The 21,206-nt window shown below is 51.9% G+C and overlaps 1 protein-coding gene across 3 annotated transcripts in view; it reads right to left on the minus strand.

Moving 5' to 3' along the window:
* BCL9L (BCL9 like) overlaps nt 1–21,206 on the minus strand; it is a 64,196-nt gene that overhangs the window by 5,869 nt on the left and 37,121 nt on the right. For 2 of the 3 annotated variants that reach the window (XM_067310143.1, XM_067310142.1), the window contains exons 2-7: nt 11,467–11,830; nt 8,281–8,403; nt 5,392–5,602; nt 4,326–4,410; nt 1,504–3,895; nt 323–583 (exon numbers count right to left, since the gene is read on the minus strand). In XM_067310143.1, coding sequence (XP_067166244.1) covers nt 323–583; nt 1,504–3,895; nt 4,326–4,410; nt 5,392–5,602; nt 8,281–8,403; nt 11,467–11,767 — 3,373 coding nt within the window. In that variant the 5' untranslated portion in view covers nt 11,768–11,830. The remainder of the gene's footprint in view (nt 1–322; nt 584–1,503; nt 3,896–4,325; nt 4,411–5,391; nt 5,603–8,280; nt 8,404–11,466; nt 11,831–21,206) is intronic. The other variant, XM_067310144.1, reaches the window with a different exon arrangement.

Genomic DNA, 21,206 nt, shown 5'->3' on the forward strand with positions numbered 1-21,206 from the left:
AGGGCCAACACATCCAAACAGGATAAAGATAGTTTCAAGAACTTCCAGAGCTCATGCAAAGAGAGCACCCAGAATGCCAGATTGGGTCACGTCTTTCTGAACAGCACACCCAAGCCGAAAGCTGGCGGACAGTCTGGGCAAGCAGACTACCAAGAACAAGGGCAAATTTAAACTATTTGACCAAGAAGTCAATGGGAGAACAGAGTTTCTCGTGCCTGCTTTAACTTTGCAACTGCCCTCTCCTCCTCCGCATAGTCCATCGGGCTGCTGACGGCCACAAGACAGTCTTACCGCTCTAAAGCCCAGTTCCAGAAGTACATACCTGACATACTTCCAGGTGGGAGCATAGGCCTGTCTGGCAGCAGTTCATCATCAGAGGTGGCGATGGTTTTGATGGCATTGTGGTAAAGTGGTGTGGAGCTGGGCATGGCATACTTGGACATCTGGGACATCATCAGCGAGAGGGGGTTCTGGGAGGGGGATGGATCTGGAGAGGAAGTAAAAGGCATATTGGGATTCATGGTGCTAGAGGTGTTACTGGCTGGTGCGGAAGAACTGCTCCTAGGCCCAGAAGGGAGAGAACCTGTAAGCAAGAGAGAGACCAGCTTAGTACCACCTGCAAACTGCAGTTTGCTCCTGTCAGACAGCAAACCCATTCTCTCCTTAGAAATGCAGTGATCAGAGGAGGCTGAAAAACACAGAGCCCTCAGGACTCTGAGGAAGAACCGTGCAGAGACCCTGTTCCAGAACCACAATGGACTTTCATTTCAAACTGCTTCTGACTTCCCAGCTCAGACACATCTTTCACTACCTGCGTCACAGAGGATGAGCTGAGACTGAAGTAGAAGCTGCTCTGTTTGCTATTCCACCTATCTGAAAAGCCCTATTTGGACTCCTGGGAAAAAGATCTACTTCATGAAAAATGGGAGAACGTGAACCGTGGGCACGCATAAGTATGAGCATCTCCCCAAACCCGTGGGAGCACGCAGGTTAGAAGGAAATACCATGGGGGAAAAAGGGACCTGAAAAAAGGCTGGCAGAATCCACCAGGAAGACAGACCACTGAGAATACAGTCCCTATAACATTCAGATACACGACATCACTCCCATGGTGTCTACACCCTGCGCTGCATGTAAGCATCTCCCCAGGCTGATACGTCACCTCTGCTGACTGCCGGCACACAAACTGCGCAGTTGTGCCAGTCAGCAATGGCTGCAAATACACTCTGGGCTGCCCGAAGCAAGCAGCCAAGCAAGCAGAGGGGGAAGGAGAGTAGGGGCATGTGTTTCCCAGGGTACAGAAAGCACTAAACTACTGCTGACAATGTGACCGCAACCAGTCTGAGCTGACTGGATTTAGGGGATGGAAACCACAGGTGCAGGAAGTGGTCAGAGCTGGTACTAAGGAGCCTTTGAGTTAAACTGTTTGTTCCAGGATCCTGGATCTCCACACACTCCAAATACAAGCACAGATGCACACTCACACACAAGATACCAGCATACCCTGATCCAGTCCTCCCATGGAAGCAGATGAGTTCATGCTGAGGGTCTGCTTGCTCTGGTTGACTCCAGGGCTGGGCATGGTGGCTTTGGGAGATGGCACCCAACCAGGGGAAGGAACAGCCATAGAAGGAGACTTCAGGCGGCTTGGTGAGCCAGTGGGAGACCGGACATTGAGTGAGGAGCTCATCACCTGGGGGGACTTAAGGGGTCCAGATTGGTTTGAAGGAGGCATGCTGACCATCTGCGAGGGCGTCTGCGGGGACTTGAGGTTGGCAGAAGGGGAGGTGACCAGTGGCGAGTGCACCTGGCTGAGTGTGGGGGACTTGAGGTGACCCATGCTGGGGGAGTTCATCTGGCTGATGTTGATGGTGAGGTCAGAAGGCCGGCGGCCCAGCCCCCGGGAAGGTGCTGGGTGCATGTTGGCCAGGTTGCCCCCTTGCGTGGGAGTGGGATTGGAGGCTGGAGGCAGAGGGATATGGCTGAGTCTGGTGGTGCCGCTGATGCTCCCAATGGGCATGGTGCCCTGCTCAGGGCTGAACATGTCTGAGGCACTGCCCATCTCCTGGGGCATGTTGGGGTAAGGTCCTTGTCCACCTGAGAAGCCTTGCTGTCCTTGGTTGGGGAACTGGGAGGGAATCATCATTTTCTGGCCCCCCCCCAGCATTGCACTGCCATTGCCATTCTGAGCCCTTGCCCTGGCCAGCTCCTCAGGGCTCATGCCCTGGTGTGCCATCATATCAGGGCCTCTCATCTTCTGCGACATCATCATCTGCTGCTGTGGGGTCATTTGGACATTGAGGTTCATGTTCATATTCATGTTAACATTCATGTTCATGTTGAGGTTGCTGGGGCCCATGGGTGCATCCATGTCCCGAAGGCCTGACTGGCTCATAGGGGGGCTCAGCATCCCCCGGGTGCCCGCAAACTCCATTCCCATCGGGGCACTGCTCAGGTTGTCCCCCGTTATCTGCCCAGCAAACATGGATGGATCCATTTGCCTGTGAGCCTGTATCATCCTCTCCATTTCCATACCCTGGCTCATGGAGTTGCTGGACATCCCCATGGGCCTCTGCATTGCCACTGGGCGTTTCTCCATCAGCTGATGCCGCAGGATCTCCTCTCTGGCACGGGGATTCATGAACCTTTCAGGGTCACCTTGCCCTGATGGGTAGGGCAGGGTGCCCTGTGGAAAGTTCCCTGGGCCTCCCATAGGAGGCATATCGTCACTCCACCCCATGCTGGGCCTGACTGGCCTCTGCATGGCATTCATGGGCCCAAGAGCATCCAAGGGCATGTTCTGCATCCCCCCAAAGCCAGAGACTCTCTGCATTTGATTTCCAGGGAATCGTGGCCCAGGAAAGGGTGGCCCTCCTCTCAGTTGCATAGGGTCCTGCACATCTATGGGTCCCCGCAGCTGGCTGCCTATCCCTGGTGGCCACTGCTCTCCAGGCTTGCTGTGGTAGGGTGGTGGGGGCCCACGCATCATCATGCCTCCCATAGACTGTGGAATCATGATCTCCTGCATGGGCCGGCCATGGATGCTGATCTGCTCCTCTTTCCGCCGCTTCTCCTCATAGTACTCCTCCTGCAACTTCCTCCAGGCCACCTGCTCTGGGGTCAGGCTGTCCTGGTTCAGCCTCTGCATCATCAGGTTCATCTGCTGCCCCATGTCAGCGCTTGGGTGATGAGGGACTTCGTGTTCCAGACTGGGGCCACCCAGGCTCTGTGTCTGAGAAATCATGGACTGCAGGGGTTCTTCATACTTCTTCATGCTGGTGGGGGGTGCGGGGGGCTGGGCAGGGGCAGTCTGTGGCTGAGGAGCAGATCCACTCTCACCCGTGTTTTGGCCGGACTTCATGAAGGGCTCAGCCTCCCCACTGCGCAGCAGCAGACGTTCAATGTCCCGCAGGGTCTGCAGAGAGCGCTCCCGGTGCTCCAGCTGTTCCTTAGAGAGCCCTTCTGAGTTCATGGGGTTTCTGGAGCCCAAGCCTGCCTGCCCATTCCCCGGCATCCCCGAGCCTGGGCCTTCCCCCAGGAGGCTAGAGCTGGAAGTGGCAGAGGAGTCCACTTGCCCAGGCTGCATGGTGTTGGCAGAGGCGGTGGGTGCATTTGGGTGGTTACTTCCAGGCTGGTTGCTGCTGCTGTTGTTCCCCAAAGAGTTGGGAGTCAAATCCCTCCGGACATCCTCACTTGTCCCTTCCTGGGGCAGGGCACTGGGTGCAGGTAAAGCTGTTTGACTGACGGTCTGAGGTGGAGGTGGAGGCTGCGGCGGGGGAGGTTGTGGCTGTGGCTGACTAGCTTGCGGTGCTGGCGGCTGGGACTGTGGAGTGTTGGCAGCAGGTGGGTTAATCGGTAGCTGCTCAGCAACCCCCAGCACTTTAGGAGCTGGCGCCTGACAGAGAAAGGGGAAGTCAAAGTGAGCAGGAAAAACTCTGGGCAGGTGTTCTTCCCTCTACCCTGTGGGAGACCACTGTATGCCAGAAACATGCCACATGTTCTGCCTTCATTCCTTGTGGGGAAGAAGCAGGCCCTGTTGCATGTCCTAGGTGCCATGGAAATGCACAAGTGGGTATTTTGCCCGCATGGTTGCAGGGCCACATACAGTGCCCCCATCCCAAATTTATCATAGCTGACAGCAGCCAGGAGTCACTCCAAAGAGGTCCTGCAGAAAAGCAGCTTCTCACACCACTGAAGGGGGATTCTGACAAGCCCTTCCTTCACAGCTGAGCCAGGAGGTAGGGTGAGAATGGCCATGTCAGAAGTGAGCGGATATCAGTCAGCAGCGTGTGCCGACAGGAGCATTTGGTTCACAGCTGGTATACCTGGTCTAGCTTTGCCCGTGGGACGTTCTGCTGATGATAGGCCAGAATGGAGTCAGCTCGGCCCTGCAAGACAGCTTCTGCAGCTCTGGGGAGAGAACACAAACCACTCAAAAACAGACAAGCATTGTGTCCCATCCCCATCCCCTCCTTCCAGTCCCCAGGACCCACCCCAACTTTTCAGTCCTGTGGGAAAAGGGGAATCACAGAATCACAGAATGGTTGAGGTTGGAAGGGACCTCTGGAGATCATCTAAGTCCAACCCCCCTGCTCAAGCAGGGTCACCTAGAGCACATTGTACAGGATCGCATCCAGGCAGGTTTTGAATATCTCCGGAGAAGGAGACTCCACAACCTCTCTGGGCAACCTGTTCCAGTGCTCTTTCACCCTCGCAGTGAAGAAGTTTTTCCTCATATTCAGATGGAAAATCCTCAGAGACCTCCTATCTGTCCTGTTCAGGCCCCAGGGAGCTTCTCCAATTGAAGATCAGTTGCCTTAGAACTTCCTTCTTCCCATGTCCTGTGTTGGGCACTCTGCTCTGCTTTGTGCCTGCTGCTGCATGCTGCCCTGAGGGTGTCTGTAGCTGGGATGTTCTGGGATCTACCACACAGCCTCTATGATCTAGCAAAGAGCTCTAAAACTAAGTGGTCTACCTAAGGCACCATGGCTGAGACCACGCAAGGCAGAAGAGAGGAATGGAGCTGAGAACACCAAGTGTTACATGGCACTCCCCATGGCACCCCAGCCCCCTAGGTGCTTCCAGATCAGACCAGCAGTCTATACTGCTCTGGACAAATCTTTTAATTAGATGCTGACTAGATATACTCCGCAGTGCACCATGCAGAAAGCTGTGCTGGGCATTGCTGGGAGGAAACGTGCATTTCAGACAAAGTTCATCCATCAGCAGTAGCTGCCAGCAAACCTCCTGAACCTTAGTGGGGACCTGCTCAGTGCAACTGAAGAGACACAGGGCCTGCCCAGCTCTCCTCTAGTCAAGTGCAGTCTACAGCAGGCAGCTGTGACAGGTCAGTCCTACACCAGTGGAGGATGGACAGAGTTTACTGCTTACGTGTTAGCAAGGTGCGTGGTAAAGACGTAAACGAACTGCGAAGGCTGCTTTCCTGTTCCGCTGCCTCCGCCTCCTGCACCATCGGGCCGTAAGCCTGGGGCAGCACCATGAGGTGCACTGGAAGAACTGGTCTCATTCAGGTTTGGCAGTGGGTTGGACCCTGGACCAAGCTGCGAGGCTGTGGACATTGCAGGATCTGCTACATTACAATCTATGGGAGCACAGGAGACAGAAGTTACTGACAACCAGCATAGCGGGAGAACCTGAGCAGCCTCTGCACAATGGCCTTGCCGTCTCCACCAAGAGAATTAGCAGATGGGATCGAGGCAACCAGGAAGGCCAGGGGAGCAGGACCTCCAGCCACAGCAGAGCAAGCAGTCTCTTTCTCTGAACGGGGGCCGTAGCAGAGACCTGCAGGGATGGCAGAGCTGGGTACAACAAAGGGCTATGCTCTGGGTGTCAGGGTGCTGCTTCTGAAACACGCTTCCCTAAGGCAGAGGAAAGGCCACTGCCTGTCTTGGCAAGAGGCTGGGGCTCAGCGTTCCCAACACCGGCAGATGGCAGCACCGGACCAGCAGTCCCTACTGCCTGGGTGGCCACTGCCCCCCAGGAGCCCTAAGGGCCCAGCTCCTCCCCTTGTCTCCCCTTCAGCACAGGGCGGCCCCAAGGCTCATCTTGTCTCCCTTCCCTTAGCCATAGTCACAGAAACCCAGGTAGCAGGGGGAAGGGGAGACGCTACTCACCGGCGTGATAATTATTAATCATCATCAATTATTTAATAATATCCCTAATTAATATTAATAAGCATTGTAATTAACAGCAGCATTCAGCACTTCCCTCTTGCACAGCCCCTCACACACACATGCACAAAGGCTCTCTCACAGACACACACTGCACCCCACCGAGCCAGGACCACTTGCTGTCCTACAAGGCCCTCACCAAGGACCTCACCACAGATCTGCTGAATATTAACACCAGCAGTCAGTCCCTGGCAAAGCCATGGTTAAGGGGAAGAGACACCACTGGAGGCCCGATGTGGGGACTCACTCGCTCCCTCACTACTGGCCCTTGCTCCTTGACAGTCCCACCTTGCCCAGCTCTGATCAGGCAGATCTTGGAGCAGGCTGCAAAGGGGAGGTGGTGCTATCCTTTCCCACAAGTGCGGTCACTGAGCCATTGAACAGAAGTGACTAGCCCAAGGTCACCCAACAAATTGGTGGTAGGGTCTAGCAGTCCTGACTTCCAACCCGGCCCTCGTGAACTGTTCAGAGAATCAGAAGGAGACACCCTGGAGAAGATGGTTACGGTGCAGTGTCAGACACAGAGGCTGACCTCAACAGGGTTTTACATGGTTCTGTGTTTTCCATGAGTTACCTCCCCCAGCTATAGCTGCTCTCCAGGCATCTGGAGACCTTGTAAGCAGTATCCACAAACATTGTTCTAGGTCTTTGCATATAATAGCCACAGATTTCAAACAGGCAGATTTTATAAGGACCTGTACAACCAAGTCATCAAGATGCAATACCCAGGCTACAAAAGTCTTTACGGAAGAGATAACAACTTGAGGCTCTCAGGCTAAACTGCAGGTTTGGTCATAAAACTGAGTTCTTGGTTAGTAAGTCTGGAGTTCAGAAAAAAAATGCAGATCTAGAAAAACCACACCCACAGCTATAGGGAACCATCCTGATTCACAATTTTTTTGCTTCATGATTTGTTAGTAATATAAAAAATTGTGTTTGCTGTGAGCAGGATTCACACCTCAGAAGACAGAATAATAAAGATGAGGACAGAACAGAAAAAAAAAATGTTGAGGGGAACAAATCCAGCTTTTTCCTCTCCCGTGGCTGGGAAAAATATCTACTGACCTCCATCACTGGGATATCCCTGGCAAGATCAGGAAAGATGAATTAGTAAGGATCAACTGCACAGATCTGGTCCTGTGGCCTCAGAAATATGCCCCCCCCCCTCCAGTTTGAAAGCAAACTGAATTCTAGATGCAACAAATCCAGGAGTTCTGATGCTTTTGGAAAACAGGAGAGACCTACAGTTTAGTGTCCAAAACCCTCACAAAATATGCACGTTTGCTGGCTCGCTGCACTATTGAACTGCTGCACAAGGGAGAGCACAGCTTCCACACAGAAAGAAATAGCCATGGTCTTTCTAACATCTTGAACTCCAGTGAACAGGAGGAGATGGAAATTGAAGGAACTGGATCCTGAAAGTTCACAAAAGCCTTTATAGAATTTCACTGTTCCCTGAAGACTTATAAAAGATCAGCCAAGGCTTTGGGATGAGCTGAGCTTGAACTACAAGCGTTGGCTGGAAGCTGAAAGAACTCGCTGTGTGCTTCAGCTAGCTCAGCCCTGCCTGAACCCTTGTCAAGAACCTGAGAGCTCCTTTAGCATTGGCTGCCTTTAATGCACAGCTGCAGAGACTCGGGTGGATGGCCTGACGGACCACCAAGGACGAGGACTGAGCTGCTGCTAAGACTCAGGCAATGCATGCAGCACGGTCTGGCTAATGCCATGACCAAGGGAGGTGTGTGTGCATGGTCCACATTGGAACCAAGGCAGGCACAGTCTCAAGATAACCATTCTCCTGCTGCTGGCGTGGCCAGAGGCAAAGACAGCAAGGACATCCAAGCTCAACACCCTCCCTCCTGCATGTCAGCAGCACCTCTGCAAAATAGGTTCCACACCTCACTGTATGGCCCCAAATCTTCTCACAGCACAATGACCACCAGCTGTCACAGCCTGCCACACCATGCTTCCAGCCAAGTCAGCACACATGGGCAGAGCTAGGGGTCCCAGTGCCACATGCTCTGCTGAGTTACAGGACAGACCTGGATTTATTCAAGCTCCTGTGCTGGTGAAGGAGGCAGACACTCACTGTGTGCACTGCTGATAGGCTTGTCGTCTTCCTCGCTGTCTGGTCCAGAGCACCATTCGTCCCCACTGTACGGCTGCTTCCTTTCCAGCACACAGCGTCGCTTGCTACGGGGAGCCACCTCACCTGCAATGGGACAGAACTATCAGAAGGACTGCGGAGACCTGGCCATGGGCTGGGGCCCTACCCAGCTGCATGTTGCACCCTTGTGAAAGCAGCTGGGGAAGCACAATGGGGTAAGGAGCAAGCGTGCAAAGGCCAGGGTCCTCATCCTGGAACTCACCTAAACCCAGGCTCTCCAGCTGTGCCCCACAGCTATCCTGGCTAGCACTGAGACACAGTCTTCCGACCAGTCAGAGCCTCCCTGGCCTGTGGTACGCCAAGAACCCCGAGCAGTTCAGCGTTCCACACGGGGCCTGTCCTCACCATGCACTCCTGGTAAAGCGTGGCCTCCTCTGCTCTGAGCACTTGGGGCAGAGCTGCAATGCAATCCTTCCAGCAAGGCCTGGGCTGCAGTGGTCAGAGGCCCAGGCTGAAAGCCTCTCAGCAGCACCAGCACTCAGCCAGAGATGCTGCTCTCTGGAGGTCTACTGCAGCCCATGTTAGGCCTGAGCTGCTACCCCATGGCTGTTTACAACAGCGCAAGATTCTTTGTCGGGACTCCAGCAGCTCTGCCGGAACCCCAGAACTACCCTGTAGCCGCAGCCCAGACGCTCGCTCGCCAGGGGAGGCAGAGCGCCTGCTGGAGTGCTGACGGGAAAGCGCAGTCAATACTAGCTGTCTGCCATTCACAAAAACTCAGTCTGGCGCAACAGACAGGCGGGGAGCTTGTTAGAGGGCTGCTGGCTCCCCTCCCCCTTTCCTTTACTCGCTCCAGCAGGAGAGTTCCTAGGAGGGGACCTCCCAGGGGCTCGCCCTGCCTAGCACCAGCCAAACACCAAATCCTGCAGCTCCCCATTACGCTGATAGCCAGCACTCAAGAACACCCCCTCAGCCTCATCCCTGCCCTCTCCTTCTCAGCACATGCACTAGCTCTGCTGCCTCTGCAGGTCTGCACTCCTGTGCTCATAAGCATCCCTGCTCCCAGCCAGACATAAGAATGCACTGGCCTCTAGATTTAGCAGTGAGATGCTCTGTCTTTTGGCCTGGCCAAAGGCTTCAGATAGCAACCAGCAGGGAAAAAGATCATTAAACAGCAACATTACCTGTCCTGTCCCCACCCCCGGCACCATAAATGAGGGAAGACAGACTCCAAAACAGAGCAGAATTAAAACAGAGGTAGGACCAGAGTACAACTGCGGGGGACACTTGCAACAGAGCTGCTCTGCTGGCCAAGCCAGCAGACACAGGCTGCGCTGGACAGAGCTGTGTTTTTTGATTTGCAAGTGGTTTCCTGCCCTCGTGGATTTACAAATTTCCCAGCAAGTCAGGAAAGCGGCTGGTCTTTTCATGTTCTGTTGTGTCTGTGTTTTCCCATCAAACATGCAGGAAGATGTGGCAAGGGTGATCCCCACCTGTCAGTTTGCTCTGAGGGCTTGCTCTGCCAACCCAGCGTGGATGTGCTGGATGGGAAGCCTTGCACTGACATCTGCCGAGCCCTGATAAAGCACCTGAAGCATCTGCTCAGTCTGGGCACCTCCTCATCACAGCCAGTGCAGGCGAGCCTCCTCTGTGAGACCTGGCAGCTCGGAATGAGATGCATTTCTTAGTCTTTGAAAGGAGTCTGTAAACACAGGACACATCCAACCACTGTTCTAAACAGGAGGGCTTTTGGCATTAACTGTAACTTTCAGGGGCCTGTGATTTAGGAATTAAAACCTGAAAGTGGAAGGGCATCTTCATATCCTTTGTAAGAACAAGGGACACAGCCTCTGCCCTTTGAAGACATCAGTCAGGCAGAGGTCTCTGTACCCTCTGTAAACCCTGGTGCTCCCTTCATGTCACAGGTGGTGTTGGTAGGGCTCAGAAAGGAAGTGACTTGCCCAGAGGCACCCAAGAACTCAGGGAGGGTAAGCAGACACAGGATGGATAGCTTTCAGTCCTGTGCTCGAACTCTGATACAGTACTGTATGGCTGCCCTTTTTACATCATCTAGTGGTTTACAGGCCATATCCATACGACATATCGGTGAACTGTGGCAGGAATGTAGGAGACTCAGACCTCCTTGATCAACTCATTTTAATAATCTTCCTGCAGAAGTCGGGGCTGCGAGGCAGTATTAAGATAACTCTACAAACACTTATGTTCCATGGCATGCACTAACCTCCCAACACAATCAGAAAGAAACCTTTCCTGGGGGCAGGAGGTCTGTTCAGTTATGTTCTGTACTTTATTCCACGGCATGGCTCTGGCCTCAGCCAGTCGGGCAACATGGCTTTGATTGTGAAACCAAATGGTCTGGAGCTATGGGTCAGAGCAGCAGTGCTGCCGCTTTCGGGGACAGCAACTTCAGGTGACCAGGTGCAAGTCTCAGTCAGAACCGAGGACATCGCTGGTATTTCTCCTCTGACAACTACTTGGCAAGATGTCCTGTGTTTTCTGTTGCCAAGTGTCACATGCAGCCATTGGGCACAGAGCTCTGGGGAACCCAAGAGGCTAGAGGCAAGACTGGCTATGACAGAGAAGCCAAAGGGTTTGCAGGTACTGACTCAGCCCTTTTCCAGAAACCACGTGATTTGACACAAGAGTCACCCATTGCTGACAAAACCAAAGAACTGCTCTGACAGCGACCCTTACAGCACCTCCTCACTAACCACGAATGGGTAATTGGGCAGCTGCAAGAACACCACAAAGGCAGCACTTGGCCAACAGCAGGGAGACAGAAAACAACCAAACTCAGTCCTAAATGGTAAGTCTGCACTTTACATCACTACAGTTTCAGTGAACCATGCTCCTCCTTATCAGGCCACAGCAGCCCGTGAAAAACAGAGTCCCAGGTTCTCAACATGTTGTAGGGAGTAACATGGAAACACAGGAAAGACAGGGCTCAGCTACTCTGGTCCCAAAACTGTGGATGCGATAAGCAGTGATGCAGGAAAACAGGCAGCTGAGACAAGCCCAGAGGGAAGCAGCAGCATAGAAACACAAGATGCAGTGGGTGCTCACAAACGCTCGCATCCCAGGTCCTGCCAGGATGCTTGGGGTAACTGAGAAAGTGAGTTGCTGAAGCAAGGTTTAAGGGAGCATTACCTTTTGATTCAGTGTCCAGTGAAGGGGTGCTGGCTTCTCGCTGTTCTCCTGAGTCCACTGAGATGCTTCGTTCCCGTTTCACTTTGCCCTTCAAGGATCCGAAGTTTGGGACAGCGTTCTGGCTGTTTTTCAGTCCAGAGTTGCCAGGGGAGATCTGAGTGGCCTTGCTGCCATGGCTGCCTGCCCCCACACCCTTGGAGCCCAGGTTACAGGTGGGTGCTTGGCTCACATTGTGGTGCTGGGCTGGGGCACCGCTGCTGCCTGCCTTGCCATGGCTGGGCAGTTTGTTGTCAGGGTGCATTTGATTGGCTAAAGCTTCCCACAGCGCCAGTGGAGGGAGCTCCCAGGCCCTTTGGTCAGAAACCTGCAAGAGAAGAGGGCAGTGAGTGACCACAGCACCCCTGCCTGCTCCCCCAGCTCCATGGGTAGCACTGCCCAGGAGCTGGGGCACTCAGGGCACTGGGGCTGCTGCTTTGGCACACAGTTAGGTAAAACTTTCAGCAAGGCAGAACCCAGAGCAGCTCAGGCCAAGAATTAGGCTTGGCCTGTTTGAGCAAAGTGAGGATCCTGCATGAGCACAAGCAGCAACTTCCATCCAGTGAAGACAGATCTATCAGTGCTGAAAAGCACAGACATGACAGCCATCATTTACAAGGTCATGACTAGATCAGGGTGCTTCACGCCGGCTTTGCCCGTTGGGGAGTGGAAGGATCCTTAGTGCTATTTTGCAGGTGTTTCCAAAGTTCAAACAACTTTGTGACCCTGAACAGAAATGTGGTGCCCTTATGGTTTCAGGGCCCCCTTCTGATGTCCAGCCAACCCAAGCACAGGTGCCGCTACGTTAGTTTCCTGTGCTCTCTGAAACCTGCAGAAGACAACTGTGAAGACAGAAATTGGTCTTGACACAAGCCTATGGAGCGAAAGCTCAGAAGGGACAGAGGAGAACTAAGGAGGCTTGAAGCAGCAGAAGGACTCTCTTCAGCAGATGAGAAGGCTGAAGAGAAGAAGGAGGCAAAGGCGGAGGGTTACAAGGCAAGGGGTGACCAGGACGTGAGGGCACTCGCCGCCTAAGCAGTATCACCATCTCCCTCAGGGCCTGAGGGACTGTTCTGGCTCCTGGATGGGGGAGCTTCCATCTCCACCAGAGCTTCCAGCACAACGGGATGATGCAACATGCCATAGGCCTGCTGGGACAACAGGGTGAGGCTCTCCTGTTCCAGACTCAGCCCAGCTCTCCGAATAGCCCCACAGGCTGAGGCAGAACATTTCAGGGAAGATAAGGTTAGGGCAATGCATGCAGTGCATGTGGGGTGGAGAATATATATGTAGCTGAGAAACACTGGAGCAGCCCTTTCTGCAGCATCTATATGCCTTAACAGAATTTCTTGTGCTCACACTGGGACTCTTTCCCACAGAGCTCTGCATGGCCATTACAGATGACTAGGACGCAGCTCCACATCATCTGAGCACATGGCGTGTTCTGGAGGGCTGCTGCCAACCTGTAATTCAACAAGCAACCCTGGTAACTGCAGTGTGCATCACTCCTGGCTTATGACTACCTCCTACATCCTTCAAGGAGCTTTCTTCAGTACGGAACAGGCAACTCCAGTGTGGGACATCATTTAGCTTCATTTTAGGGGGCACCTGCGCAGGCAGAGGACCTCTCTTTAGTGCCCCTATCTCTGACCTTCGGAACACAGCTCTTAAGACATGGTGTCTTCCCAGCCTGTACCATGTAAGTCCTCTGAGATAGCCCTAGCACAGAAAGAAGCACATACCTATGAGAACTGCTCCTGAGCTTTCTTCAGTTAGAGAACTTCAACTCTTCCTATATCAGGGCCTCACGTTCCTCTGCCACAGCTTCCTCACTACTCAAGACACTGCCCTTGAAGCTGCAGACACCCCCCGGCCCTGCTACCTGTCATAGGCATCTTTACTTCCTGGTGAGTGGGGCAGGGAAGGACATTGCAAACCCGCTATTTGCGCAAGATGATACATCATTTTCTGTTTGCTTACTTCAGCTACGTGCTTTGCACGATACCCCCTCAACACACTCAAGAACCTTTTCCTTGCTTAGGCAGACAAGTTTCCCAGCACACAGTGGTTACTGGGCCCACAGCTTACTCCCTTCAAGTGAGTTGAGCAAGCCAGACACTGCGCACAGGTCTTCCTGCCATCCAGGGACAGGAAGCACCAGCTCCAGACCAAACCCCAAGTCTCTAAATAGAACTGAAATAGCTCAGCAGTAGGATGCATACTGCTTCTGAGCTGCTAAAAGCAGACGTGAAGACATACCATCAGGAAAAGCCAAGTGCTTGTACAGCTAGGGCAGAACATACCCAGAACAAAACACAAGTGAAGAGTGAACCGCACTTTGCAGACCCATAATCTATGAAAGACGGCAATCGCCACAAGGCACAGGCTGCACCCTGCCATCAGTTAACCCAGTAAGCTCCCTGCCGGTAAAATGGACATCTCAGCACCTGCCTCCCTGTGAGGTAAGGCTGAGCCAGCGGCTAGCTGGCACAAAGCAAAACTCGACTGAGAGAAGCCTGCAAGAACAGCACTACTGCACAGCCCGCCCAAGCATTCCTAGTTAGTTAGTGGGATCATTCGTGCACAGCTTGGCCTATCACTGCTTCCTAACTAGCAAGTCGTTAGTTGCTCCCTCCTCCTCCGCCTCCTCCACACACACCTCACTGAGGGCTCTGCTCTAGCCTCGAGGAAGACGGTGAGGCGCGGTGCTGATTAATTTTCACAGCACATAAGGGAGTTGCTAGCCCTTTAAGTGTCAGCCAGTCTCGCTCGCTCGCTCTTGTTCTCTAGGGACCTATTAATAGCAGCTGGAAAGATCACATCACTCTCTGGATATTTATACCCCTCATTCCACACCAGGAGAGATTTATGTCAGAGCTGCCGTCCCAGTGCCTGCCCAATTGCTCTGTCGAACTGCTTGCAGGGGGAGGGGAGCAGAACAGGGAAGGAGACACAGAGAGGGCAAGCGGGGAGGAGGAGAAGGTCCATATGGCACAAACTGCAGCATTAAGCACACATGCCGCCTGCAGTCTCTGGCTGGCCTGCCTCAGGGAGCCTTCGGCCCCTCTGGAAGAGGCTGCTGCCAGACAGCAGTCAGGAAAGCAAGCACTGCAGCAGCTCCTGCTGCTGGTGGCCCAGGGCCCCTGTCTGCTGCTTGACCATCCCCACACCTGGCAATTTTTGTAACGCATTGCACTGCAGTCCAGAGGTTCACAAGCTGGTCACTAACGCAAGGATGCTGCTAGACGACCCCCAGAAAGCGCTGCCAGCACCATCCATATCCACTACAGGCTAGGAGATCCAAGTTTGCCTGAGGCACACCTACATGAACACAATATGTCATTCAAAATAGATCCCAAAGTGCTTCATCAAATATGTGTTCAGCAACATTGCTGTGCGCTCCAACTACAGCACAGCAGGGCATGCGAGTACGCTGGGGAAGGAGGAAGAAAACCTGGGCCCTGCTAGGACCAAAGCTGCATAATCCAGAGATGAATGCTCAAGAGGTACCTACCACCCCTCTAGTTTTCAGGCATAATTCATTCATCAAGGAACAAGTCAGAAGCAGGAAGGCCCCTCCCAAAAGTCCCAGTAGTAACCACAGCACTTTGAGCAGTTGCGGTCACCCAGGGCAAGAGCAGAACTATTTAATCACTGAGCACCCATCAAGAGACAAGCAGGAACCACGGGAGCTGGGGCTGGCAATACCAACTCAAGGGCATGGGCTGCTTGGAGAAAATGCCACTCACTCCTGGGTCAGGCTCTAGCCCTTTGCCCATCTCTTGGAAAGCCATAGCATTGGGAGAGCTCTCATATTCTGTGCCCAAACAGAGATGACCTGACTTAATTGCAAGTCCTGGTGACAGTTCAACACTGCAGCTCAAACAGGGGCGAAAGATCTCCATGAACGGCATCTGCAGTCAGTGCAGCAGCACTTATGGATACTCACTCCTTTTAGCAACACTGAACAATTGCTTCACGGATGAGGAAGTTGTGTTTAATGAAGAGTTATGATACAGACCCTTCCCTCCACACATGCCAACCTGTTACATCCTCCTATACAACCCTCCATTCCAACTATCAAGGAATTTCACTATCAAAAGCATTTCATTCATGGACTGATGCATGGACAGCCGCATCCCACCCCATGCAGCCTGGATAAAGCTCAGCTAGACACTCCATTCAGGAAGGCAGATACAAGCAGTCACAAGACCTTCAGATACTGCCCAAAGAGTGGCCAAGCCTTGGTCCCTGCGAAGACGTTCCAGAACGTCCCACTTTTGGGGCATCTAATTGAATTCCTTCTTCCTTCACCTTGGGGGTGGGCTGGGGCTCCAAGGAGCCCATATATGCCTTGCCTCAGCCACTCATAGCACGGAAAGCCACCCAGAACTGACTGGGGGCCCTGGGTCAACCTGCAGGGTTTCCCTTGGGAAGTTCCCCAATCCAGTTTTAACTGAGACCAACCATGCTTTCCTTGCAAATTCTAATGGGACAAAGGCCACAAGCAACTGCCTGCAGATTCTGCAGCACTTTCAGGAGTAGCAACAGTTGGATCCTGTTGAAGATGCATAGTGGGAATCCACCTCAGCCTCCCATCTGTCTGGGGTTGCAGTAAGCTGATAGACATCTTGTTTGCTGTAAGGTCCTCACACATACCCCTTCAAACTAGATTCCAGTAGACATGCCACATAGCTGGGCCACAGAAAAGAATTAATTAGAAAGTAGATACACTGACACAGGGAGACAAATAATCCAAAACATCTTGAAAAGAACACGACAAAAAGGAGATTGCATAGAAATCTGGCTCCCTCTGCAACTGAGCAGCACACCCACTGCAGCCCAGCACTTTTAAAGACAATAGCAAATTTAATTCCCAATGGTTAAAGCAAGGAGCCAAGACTCCTGTGTTCTGCTCCTGTCTGCCACTGATTCCACTAGCGACCTTGAGCAAGATGTGTTGTTCCTGGGTGCCTTGATTCCCCCATCATTAAAGGGGCTGACAACTCAGCCTACCTCATGAGGGGAAGGAGGCTTGCAAGGCATAATAAATACCTCTGCTGAAGGAAGTGCTATATCTAAATGCAGAGAGAAAATATTTGTGCCTGGTATATCTGAAAAGCCACAGCTTTATATTAAAGACTTAGACTTTAGCAAAAAAGAAACCCCAAAACAAAACAACAAAAACTGCTTTCAGTAACTCTTCTTCAGTACAGTTTGCACAACAGCAGAGGGGGAGGAGGCAACTCTGGGCGAGGAGAGACTCGTCTGACATATTCTCAATCCCGGAATTGCTAGCTGATAGTTCAAGAAACCTGAAACCCCACCGCGATCCCAGAGGACTTTCTGGTGAATCATGCTCCTGCTCGTTCCAAAAGGACGATAACGCAGATTCCCAACACCGCCGCAGGAATGCGGAGCCCGCGCACCCCTCCCAATGGGGCAGGGAAGCCTCTCAGCAGCCAATCTGCCTGCCCTGCTGCTTCCACATTTCAGTGCAGGCTGACACTGCTGCAGTGCTATCATCCCTCAGCCCCACCAGCCAGCATGAAGGAAACAACAGCATGAGAGGAAGCAGGGAAACCAGGATCACAGTGATTCAGAAAAGAAGGAGTTTCACTGCACCTCCCTCCTATCAGGTTCTGGGGCGAGCTCTTACAAGAAACCTAGATAAATACTGACTTACACATACACAGCTGAGACCAGAATCCAGGCCTCTGAGCTGTGCTGACATGCCCCAAAGCTTGTGAACACCCAACACACATAAGGAGATGGGTCATGACAAAGTGATGCAACAAGCAGAAACAGTCACCCAGCCCCTCTCCACAAGCCAGTCCAGGAGGCAACAAAAACAGGTTTCTATTGCAAACACCCTCTGAGTACATCAGTCATGCTCATAACCTACTCACTCATCCCACAAGCAGAGATCCTGGGACAGCTCTGATCCCAAATGTCCCATAGATAACCCCACAAACTGGAGTGGAACGTCCTTGCTTTTGAAATAAGAGGTCCCAAGCCAGCTCAAGGGCTGCAGACAGCGTACATGGGTCAGCAAAATGAACGACCCTGAAAGACCCTGCTCGCCCTCTTCAAATACATTTCACTCCAGCTCTGGATGAGAGGATGAGATTGCAGACACAGTGGCCAACACACCACTCCTAGATGATCAGTCCTCCCAGGGTTAACAACAGAAAGGGCTGGAACACTTTCAAAGAAAGATCATGCTATTTCATTAAAGTCAAAGTATGTCACAGAGACAAAGATTGTGACAAATTTTCCAGAAGCAAAATTTCTGAAGTCCAAGACTCTAGGATTGTTTCTGATTTGAGAGCAAGACCAGAATCAGAAACCTGACCTTTTCCATGCAGAAATGGTTGTTCCAAAACAATCCTTTTTGCAAGAGCATTCAATGGATTTTGATTCTGTTCCAGTGAGAAACAAAACCCTCAAAAACAGTAGCGAAACAGAATTACTGTCATCCAGCCAGCTCCAGCCAAGATTCAGTGAGGGGTCCTAGCAGCCAGACGAGCCCTGGAGCCCACTCTAACCTGACACCACAGCTCTGAACCAGCACACTATTTAGCAATTAAAAACTGTGCAGTAACCCAGCAGTTGCAGGAGTGTCTCCCTAATCCCCGTAAGGAAGCATTCGCTTGAGCGTTTGCATCACCAGTGAAAACAGCATTAACCCAGGCCATTGTCATTAAGGGCATTCTCACTTGAATCTTTCTTGAATCTAAGAGCTCAACAGGACTCAGAGACATCATGAGGCAGGGAGTTCCACAGGGCAATACCCTTACTGACAGAAGTCATCTGTGTTGAATGTGTTACTGTATCACATCATGAAATTACCTTGCTCATACATTGTCAGACAGAGAGCCCAGAAAAGCCTTCTCTCTCTTCTGTTCATTTCTTATATCCTTCTTGTGCCCTTTTAAATGAGAGAAAAGATATCATCCTCACAAGCTTTATAGGATGGCTTTAAAAGAGAATCTAACGCTCTGTTGAATCCTAGCACTTCTTAAAGTCATTTTGGCAGCCTCTACTCCCGCAGTTTGGAGCTGCCCTGGGAACAATATATTTCAAAGGGGCTGTTAGCCCCTTTGAGAAAGGGTCTCAAAGGTCTTTAAATGGGACAAAATCTCAGATTCATGTTCCCTTCCACCTAGGGACAGACATCCCCATATAACTAACACATGCGGAAACTGAGACCCAGCAAAAGAGAGAGAGAGAGGCTGAAGCAGGAATCCTGTTTACTTCCTGCTCTACATGCTACCTTGCTCCTGCTTGTGCTGCAAATTCGATCCATTGGTGTTAGAAGAGCTTTTCGTAGCATTTCCTTGCCCCTGGCTCAACAGTTTCTCCCACTCTTCTTCTGCTTACTCCATCCCCCAGCCAGAGTCTGGCTTCCTGTCCCGTGCTCAGGGACTCTCCAGGTCTATCACTGAGTTTGCAGACTCTTCCAGCATCCGAGTCCAATTGGCACATTCCCCACAGAAACCCTGCACATGCCAGACATTACTTGACAGTCACACACAGCTCTACTGGGATGTTAATTAGGAATTATTTCATATACCAGCTCATGTGACCTGCTGGGGATGGGTCAGCGAGAGACCTTTAAGAAGCTCCCAGTGCCCCGCATGCAGGACAGCACAGCTATCCACAAGCCCCAGCACGGCAGGCTACCATGGTGTAAGAGTTTCTAGCAGCTCACGGAGCAAAGCCAGAAATCTCTTCCAGAGGTTCTGCTTTTGCTCAAGAAGCCTTGATTTCCTCCAGGGCAGGATCTCTCCCTCACAGGATGCAAAACCTGGCTAAGGTTACGAGCCACTGTGACAGCTGAACACCTCCATGGAGCATCTGGTAAATGCCTCAAGGATCTTAGATTGTAGATGTCAGTGATGTGGCTCATTCAGGTAGCAACACTTGGATGTATGAAATACTTCTGAGGCAGTCACATTGCACCTGACCCCCTCAAAGTGTTGGCTAAGTCTACTCAGTACCCCATTCTGTTAGCTGAGGTCCCACAGGGTCCTGACCCAGGTTCTTCTATCATGCTGCTCACCTACTTGGCTCCTGTACTTCACCCTGTTACCATAATTGCTTCTTCCAGAGAAGCCCCTGGGGATCTTCCTCAGCACCAACTTTCCCATTTATGTGGCACTCAACTCAGGGCAGGAGATCATCCTGGACTGCAACAAAACAGGCTTGCTGGGGTGCACAAAAACAAACTCATCTATATATGAAGGGTGCTGCTTCCCTGGGAATACCATTCTGGCAGAAAACGCTACCAGCTGCAACGTACCTTCACAGCAAGAACTTCCCTGTGCAGTCACTACACGGAATTAAAAAGACCTCCTTACATAATTCCCATTGTGTTTGCGCACTGGAGTTACTGTGACCGGGTTTACCCTGCAGTTTACCCTGGTGAGCTGCACCTTGCACTGCCCCCTACTATACTAGCTCTCCTAAAGAGCAGGACTTATAGGTAAGGCCTTGAAAGTTTACCTTTTCCACAAGAATCATAAGGGAGTCAAGTCTTGCCCAGAGCTACGCATGTAAGGTAAAAGGCTGATGCAGCTAAGTCTACAAGGAAGGTCTTTTAGCTGCATCTAGAGTTCAGGAAGTGCTTTGGGATCATTCGGCAATAACTATAAAAGCCCTTGGGATGCCAGCAGTGTGCAGGACCAGAACCCAGCAATGCTGGAGCCTCACGAGGAGCTCTCTTGCTGCTGCTTTAAGAGAATAGTTTCTGCTCTTCTTTTAACAAAAGAATCTCTCTGCATGCATCCATGACGGACTAGCCATCATCAACAAGCACCCCTGCTCTACATGTGCAAGAGCATCATCCAGCCTTACAACACGACACAGTTCCTGGTCTCCATGTCTTTTTCTTGTTCTTAACCTCTAAGAAGTCTCTTGTGTTTCCTTCGCCCTTTCCCACTTTGCCCTGTTTTTCACCATTTCCTCTATAAAAACACATGTTCCCAGGCTCCTGACACCCATGTCCTTGCTAGCTCTTACAAATGCAGATGCACATACCTGTTCCCTACCCAAAATGAGCTCCATCCACCCTCAATTCTGTTGCCAAAAGCAGTGCTAAGATGCCTAAAGTTCCTGGCACCCTGCCCTGCAGGCCTGACCCTTAACTACCTCTTCAAAACATCCATGGGTCACAAAACCACTTGTGTGCAAGCTAGTCCATACTTGGCCAAGGACGCAACACTTGGGCCCTTCCCTGTGCAGTGTCTCCAGAGACCTAAAATTTAATGCTGTGTTAAACATGCAGGAGAGGAGGGCAGTTAACTTCTTCCAGAAGTTGCAGAGACAAACTCCAGAAGCAGCCAGCGAAGTGGAGGAGCTGGACAGCTGCTTTCCAGTGAACTCATTTTCCCAGTGCCCCCCCCGCCCCAGTATACCTTCTCTCTTACCTGTGGGCCACCCAGCATTTGGGCCCAGCAGGCACTCCAGGCCTCCTGCAAAGGTCCTTACATGTCCCAAGAGAGAACAGCTCCACACAAGTGACGATGATGATTTAGCTGGACACAACCAGCTGAGAAGAGTATAAATTAGTCACAGGGTTACCTGGTAACACAGGGCACCACCAACTTTGGATAGGACCTTCTTCAACAGGCAGAAAAGGGTGTAATTATGACTTCTGTTTCTGTAGACCCTTTTTGTTTGTGATTTTCAAGAGACTACAT

The sequence above is a fragment of the Apteryx mantelli genome, chromosome 23 (genome assembly GCF_036417845.1).
Source record: "Apteryx mantelli isolate bAptMan1 chromosome 23, bAptMan1.hap1, whole genome shotgun sequence".
Lineage (NCBI taxonomy): Eukaryota > Metazoa > Chordata > Aves > Apterygiformes > Apterygidae > Apteryx > Apteryx mantelli.